Below are 7,206 nucleotides of genomic sequence, written 5' to 3'. Positions count from 1 at the left end.
ATTATTACCTGTGCATGTTCAGGGACTTGCACCAGCTACTCAGCTACAAGCCCTGCCAATCCTTTAGCTCTCAGGCTGCCTTAGCGCTCAGTGCAGCAGGGTAAATGCTGTCTGGCTGCTGGACCATTTCACGCAGGTGGTATAAGGGAGAGCTCCTTATGTGAATGTTTGCCTCTAAAATTACAGTAAAATATCCCCAAACCCACAATTACTGTACCTGGTTCTATTTAACAAAGCTTTTAACCTCGAGACCCTTGGCTTTTCCAGCTGTATTGCTTTTGGCAGGAACACCATTCTATTTGTCCTGTAGTGCTGCTGGCGGAAAGCAGATGCTTTCCTTCAAGCAAATGAAGCTTTCAAGTATGGACAGTGGAAATCATATCCCAACATTGGAAGCAGATGCTAGAGAATGACTCAGGTGCAGTCTTCTGCCCCGATGTCCTACTTTCCACTGAAATAAAAGGGAAAAAGGGGAAAAAAATGTGTCTTTAACGCATAGTTTAGCTGCAGTGGCTGGGCAGTTAGTCAAAGACAGGCAAAATGTTGCCAAATAGAGATTTTCCAACTAGGTAGATGTTGGCCCGTATCTTCAGAGCTATTTTGATGCTCATTATGTGTCTCTAAAGATCTGTCCAGTTACGCTCAGATTTTAGCATTGTTAGAACGTTTTATCAATTAATATTTTAACACAATTCTGATGTGATCTCGACACAGTTATGACTTCAACACAGTTTAAATGATGCCTTTAGTGCAAACCATGCTGATCCAAATTCAGACCAGCAACAGCATATGACTGGAGGACAAAAGAAAGATGAGAGAAATGGGTGTGGAAAATGCTGGAGAGAAGGGAATAAATGCGAGAAACCTCAGCAGAGTGACACAAAGGAGAATGAGCAGAATGCAAAGAAATGCCTCAGACGCTCACGTAAGCAGTGAGATTTCATTTATTTGGCACAGAGGGACAATAGCCCCGCTAACCAGGATAGCTATTGTTCCTTTGTTTTTAAAAAACAAAAAGGGTAAATGCAAAGCACTAGCTTCCCAGGGAAAAAATATAAATATAAGTTCTCATCCTGCTGTCTACAGGAGAACAAGAAACCTCTGGTACCTCACCTATCGCCCGCACACTGTTGTTCACACACGTTTGTCAGCATGGAAAACAAATTAAATATATCAAGGCCTTGTTCTGTCTGAGGAGAGCTGAGAGGTTTTTTTGTAGCAAAACAAGTTAATCGGATCAAAAACCATCAAGTCAATGTACTAAGCAGAAAAATGCACAGTGCTATCTGCTGCATAGTTGAGGACACAAGTGCTTTAGCAGCTAATGTTTCAGACTGTAATATCAGCGTATTCCCTATCGCTTTATTTCAGCATGCCTCGTAACAAAAGCAGAAAGCCATCCATAATCAGAGGAAACCCCAAAACGTCGCATTCCTTTGGTGGTGGTGAAGGGAGAAGAAAAGAAGGATTTTGATTTAGAAAGACAGAGGTGCTCAGACATGAGGATGGCAGCTGGGGAATAAGGACCCCACTGTTCAGGGACAGTGAATTGCTTATAGGCTTTTACAAGCTTAGGGAGGGTGTAAGCCGTAAACGAGGTTCGGGAGCTTTGGCACAAATACAGTGGCTCCCGTCAGCGAAAAGGACCTTCCATAGCGTACAGGTAGCCTCGTGAATTCGTTGGAGCCATTTGAAGCATGGACGTGCAGAATTCCCCTCTTCAGCCGGTTAGCTGGAAAGCAACCAGCTGTCACCGAGGGGAGGCAGGGGTGTCAGATATGCCTGGAGACATGCATCTGGGAATTTCTGCCCAATTAAAATATTTCTGAACGCAAAAGATGATGGTTTCTACCGAGGGAGCTAGCGGAAACCCGAACAGATCAACCACGCGTTTGTTATTCGAGGAGTTGCCATTCTTCATAATTAACTGGCTTCATCTGGAAAAAAAAAGACAAGCTCCACAGCATCACAGCCCTCTGTGGCAACCACAATACAAACAAAAAGAGCTGAGGCAAGACTCGATGATTTTTTAACCTCTTCTAGTCAAAGCTGGGGTGGGTTTCACCTGCATGCTCAAATGTGAATATAGGGATACGCAACGTAAAGAACACGGTCCCTGATCCAAATCCTTTCATGATGAATAAGGCAGGTCCCTAGCTGAATATACTACTGAGGGGCATGATAAACATTCATTCTTGTTTACAACGTGTGTGTTAGTTGACCCACAGACTTCACCAGCAATTCCCATTGCTTGGTCTCACATAAGGATGATGGTACCCGTGAGTTTTTTAGTTCTTTGAAGGGCTTTTGGTGAGATCTTCACAGGCATGACTTGTCCCTGTGTGCCGTGCCTGTCAGCAAAAGACGAAAGACATTTTTATTGTTAAGTAGACAATTTAAGTTAACGACATTTGTGTGTCCAGGGCCTAAATAGTGCTAATTATTTGCACGTCTAAGGCCTGAACAGAGGAGGAATGTAATTCAATATAGCTGAGAAGCCTCTGAGAAGGAAATTTGCTGGCTTTTTTTTTTTTTTTAAACAAAACTATTATCATTACTTCACAGTAATTTGTTTTGAGTTTATTTTGCTGATTTTCAGATGCTTCCATTCACAATCCCGTCTGTATCTTTATGGAGGTGGCCACTCAGCCTCCCCAAACCTTTCCTTTAGCTGCCGATCGCGGGGCGCTTCGTTCAAACGCAAGTTCGGTCTCCGAACTGCAAAAACGGTTCGGCCGCTAATTTTTTTTCAATTTTTTTTTTTTTTTTTTGCTGACTTCATCGCGTCAGTTTAAAGGGGAGGAAACCTCGGGGTCGCCCCCCCCCGGGGCTCGGCAGAGCCGGCAGCGACCGCGGCGAGGAGAGCCGGAGCTCGCCCCGCGATTGGGCGTCGGAAAACAATTAATCGAGCGACTTAATGTTTTCGAGCCGCGTTGATGACACGAGGAGCATCCCCCGACGCTTTCAAAGAGCGGCGCCGGAGCCCCCCGCTCGCGTCTCGAAGGGGAAAAGGGACCGGGGCGGGGGGGCAAGCGGAGTCACAGCGAGGGGGGTGGCGAGGGGGGGTGACTGGGAGTCCGGAGGGGGTCTGACCGGGACGGGGGAGCGGCTGGGCGGGCGGGAGGGCGAACGTGTCGTGCCCGCCCCCCGGCCGCCCCCCGCAGCCCGGCGGAAGTGGAGCCCGCGCCGTCGGAGCTTTAAAAGGCTCCCGCACGCCGCGCCGCCCCAGAGCCCGCGGCCGCAGCGGGGCCGCAGCCAGCGCCGCCGCCAGACCCTGCGGGCCATGAGCCGCCCCGCGCCCTGAGCCGCCCCCCCGCCCAGCCCCGAGGGCCGAGCCCGCCCGGCTCTGCCCCTCCGCTCCCCGCCGGGCAGGGGGAGGCGCCCGGCGTGATGGCTCAGCCCGCATCCCACGCCGCCCGGGACGGCGCTGCCGCATCAGTGAGTAATTCCTGCTAATTCCCCCCCCGGGGGGCTCGGCACAGCGCGGGGAGGCGGCTGTTTGGGGTGAGGTGGGGGTATTTTCCCTGTTGGTTTTTTTTGGTTTGGGTTTGTTTTTTTTTTTCCTCTCCCACTCCCCCCCCTTTTTCGGGTTTTATATTATTTTTGTTTTCTCAATAAAACACCACGCGAAGAGGCGAGATGACAAAGGAAACGTGATCCTAGGCGCTGCAGGGGCTCCGAGCGAGCGAGGAGGAGGAGGAGGAGAAGGAGGAGGGGGGCGAGCGTGAGCGCTCTCGGATAGCATTGCGCAGCGGCTCCAATTTGTGCGAGCGAATATAATACACCCCCCATGAATAATTGAGGGCGGCCGGCGGGGACCTGCCGCTGCTCCTCTGCCCGGCTGCCGCAGCGTGTGCGAGCCCCGAGGAGAGGCGGGCGGAGGGGCTGCTCCTCTCAGCCGACCTCGCAGCCTCTTTCTTCTTCTTCTCCTCCTCCTCCTCGTGTGTCCCGGCAGCGCGAGTCCCCGCCGGTGGGGTGGGCACCAACGCCGCCCTCCATCCCCACCCCCCAGTCATGCGGTGGCGGAGCAGGCGTCGGTGGGGGAGGACTGGAGCCGGAGAAGTCTGCTCGGCCACTGTGTTTCAGTGCCTCTCTCTCTCCTAGAGCTGCTCTGGATTGCAAAAGTGGAGGGGGGAACTGAAACGAAATTTCCCCTTCCCCCCCGACAAGCACAGGTTTAAAGGAAAAGAGGAAAAAAACCAACGCCCCAAGAAGAAAGAGCGAAACTTGAGTTAAACGCCCCCCCACCAATCCATCCCCAGCCCCGCCAAGAGGGACTTGCACTGCCGGCCCGACCCTCCTGCGGCCGTGGGAACCGGAGCGAGCCCCGGCGGAGAGGGGCCCGGACCCCGCTGGATGCGGTGGGGACCGGGCGATTGGCGCCCATGCACTTTCCGTTTAGGAAGAAGCCGAGCAACCAAACCACGTTGTCAAACTGCTGACCCGAGGGGGAAATGAGAAGACCGTGTGAGGGATCGACCGAGCCGGGGATCGATACAATTTGCCTCATGCCGCGGGGGATCGGGGGTTAAGTACATGCGAGGGGAGAGAGGAGCCATTTGCCGAGAGGGAGCGGGACGGCTACACCTTGATACCAAAAACGCCCCCCGCGCGGAGCCCCGGGCCCGGCGAGCTACGAGGCGAGGATCCAGCTCCCTGCGGACCGCCGGATCGATGACGCCGTATTCGCGAACCCGGCCGATCGATCCCACTTGGCAAAACGACTGATCGATGCCAGCTTGCTCGTAAGCCGCTCGCAGAACTGCCGCCTTCTCCCCGCGCCGCTCCAAACGACCCCCGCCTCCTGGGATTTTTTTTTTCCACCCCCCCTTGACTTTTTTTTTTTTTGTGAGGGAGAAACTACTCTTTTTTTTCTTCTTTTTTTTTTTATTTTTTTTTTTATTTTGTACCACTCCTCCTCGGAGCGCCGGTCCCGCCGCCAATGGCTTCGTTCCCCGAGTCCGACTTCCAGATCTGCCCGCTGTGCAAGGAGATGTGCGGCTCGCCGGCTCCCCTCTCCTCCAACTCCTCCACGTCGTCCTCCTCCTCGCAGACCTCCAGCTCCTCCGGGGGCGGCGGCGGCGGCGGCGGCTCCTCGTCGTGCGGGGCCCCGCCGCGGCGGCTCCACGTCCTGCCCTGCCTGCACGCCTTCTGCCGCCAGTGCCTGGAGGCGCAGCGGCACCCGGGCGCGGGGGACGGGCTCAAGCTGCGCTGCCCCGTCTGCGACCAGAAGGTGGTGATCTCGGAGCCCTCGGGCATGGACGCCTTGCCCTCCTCCAACTTCCTCCTCAGCAACCTGTTGGACGTCGTCGTCGTGGCCGCCGCCGCCGCCGCCTCCGACGAGCAGAAGAACGGCCGCCCCCCCCCACCCGGGGCCGGCCCCGCCGCGGGCTCCGGGCCTGGAGAAAGAGGAGGAGGAGGAGGAGGCAGCAATCGCCACCACGGCCGCCCCCCCGCGCCGCCTCACCGCGCCGCCGGCTCCTCACCCGCCGCCGCCGCCGCCCCTTCCTCGACGTCCTCCTCGTCGTCCTCAGGAGGAGGAGGAGGAGGAGGAGGAGGAGGGGGGGGGGGGGGGCTCGGCCTCGCTGCTGCTGCGGCGGCCTCACAGCCGGCAGGGCGAGCCCCGCTGCAGCTCGTGCGACGAGGGCAACGCCGCCAGCTCCCGCTGCCTCGACTGCCAGGAGCACCTGTGCGACAACTGCGTGCGGGCGCACCAGCGCGTCCGCCTCACCAAGGACCATTTCATCGAGCGCTTCGCCGCCGGCCCCCTCGCCCTCAGCCCCCCGTACTCCGCCTCGCCCTACAGCATCCTCTCCGTCTTCCCCGACCGCGCCAGCTACTGCCAGCACCACGACGACGAGGTGAGCCGGGGGGGTTTGGGGCTTCCCCGTCCCCTGCGGGAGGAGGACGGGAGCTGGGGGGGGGGCGCTCCATCCATCCATCCTTCCATCCATCCATCCATCCGGCTCGGAGAGCCGGATGGATGGATGGATGGAGGGATGGATGGATGCCGCCCCAAGGAGCTTGTCAGGCGGGTACCAGGAGTCTTAATTTAAAAGATAAGCCGTGTTTCTGATGCTCTTCACCGTTCGGCAGGTATAAAAGAGGCTGAGGCGTCTTGAAAACGTACTCGAAGCGTCTAAAGTCTTGTTAGGGCTCGGTTTCTCGCTGTGATAAGTTTTAAGCTTAAATTTTCCATCTGAAGCTGGAAAATGGCGCCCTGCGGGGTCCTTCTCCCCTCCACCTTCTGCTCTGGGGGTCAGTGCGGGGCATTCTGCTGGAATTTTCCAGTCACTTCGGTGTTTAAAGGTAGTTTCCTCCCAGGGTGAAATCGGACAGCACAACCAAACTGCTCCAGGGGGAAAAACTCGGTTGAGTGCAAGTTTTCTGCGGGATGCTCGCCTAACTGATGCATGAAGGCGTTCAGCCCAGTGAAACGTGATGATGCTCTTTGTCTTCAGTTTGCCAGGGCTCCTTTCCTATCTCCTCTAGTACAACTCTACCTCTAAACCGATTTTCTAGAAAGCTCTGGAAGAGCTTTTCTTATTTCTTTAAGTTGCTAGTGGCAAAGGGGACAGAGTATGAATTTTGTGGGGGGGAAAAAACAACCCCAAAACACTTTAAGATGGCGTTTTGGGGGGGTTGGGGTGCCCCTGAGGGGCAAGAAGGCTTTAAAAACAATGACAACAACAAAAAATCCACCCAAAAAAACCAACCCCAAACCTTGTTGGCAGTTGGGGCTCCTTTACAGTTTTTTTTGTGACACCCAAGTGTCTTCCTGCTGGTGGGCTTTCTAAAGAAGGTGTGTTACACTGAACACCAGAATGAATGAAGCATGGTGTTCTTAATACATTAAAGCCATTTCTGCCTTCATTTTGGACTGTAACTTTGGATTTGTGGTATGGGCTGAAAAGCTTCTAGTTCTTGTGTGCTCAGTACCATAAAACTTCTCAAAGTGTGTGAAATGAAACAGTGGAGGGCTGTTGGCCGTAGTATCCATCTTCTAAAGCAGATGTGTTCTCCATCGCTTGGTGAAGAGTAGCTGGGACAGGAGCGCCAAGGTATTTTGTAGACTTTAAAAGCTGAAATTGCAAAGGGGAGAACGGTACAGCTTTTCCAGAAGCACTTCTAGAAAAGCTTGTTAACCTTATTTTACACAACCAATATTTTATTTTCAGCAGCATAGTTTGAAAAGAGTACGTGACT

At 54.4% G+C, this 7,206-nt stretch overlaps 1 protein-coding gene across 1 annotated transcript in view; it reads left to right on the top strand.

Moving 5' to 3' along the window:
* Positions 1-4,942: 4,942 nt before the first annotated feature.
* The window catches only part of TRIM71 (tripartite motif containing 71), a 55,341-nt gene continuing 53,077 nt past the window's right edge, over positions 4,943-7,206 (top strand). The window contains 2 exon segments of the mRNA XM_069860104.1: positions 4,943-5,442; positions 5,444-5,861. Coding sequence (XP_069716205.1) covers positions 4,943-5,442; positions 5,444-5,861 — 918 coding nt within the window.

Source organism: Phaenicophaeus curvirostris, chromosome 6, assembly GCF_032191515.1.
Source record: "Phaenicophaeus curvirostris isolate KB17595 chromosome 6, BPBGC_Pcur_1.0, whole genome shotgun sequence".
Taxonomy (NCBI): Eukaryota; Metazoa; Chordata; class Aves; order Cuculiformes; family Cuculidae; genus Phaenicophaeus; species Phaenicophaeus curvirostris.
Note: the sequence above shows the minus strand (reverse complement) of the source record. Positions and strands in the feature narration are given on the sequence as shown.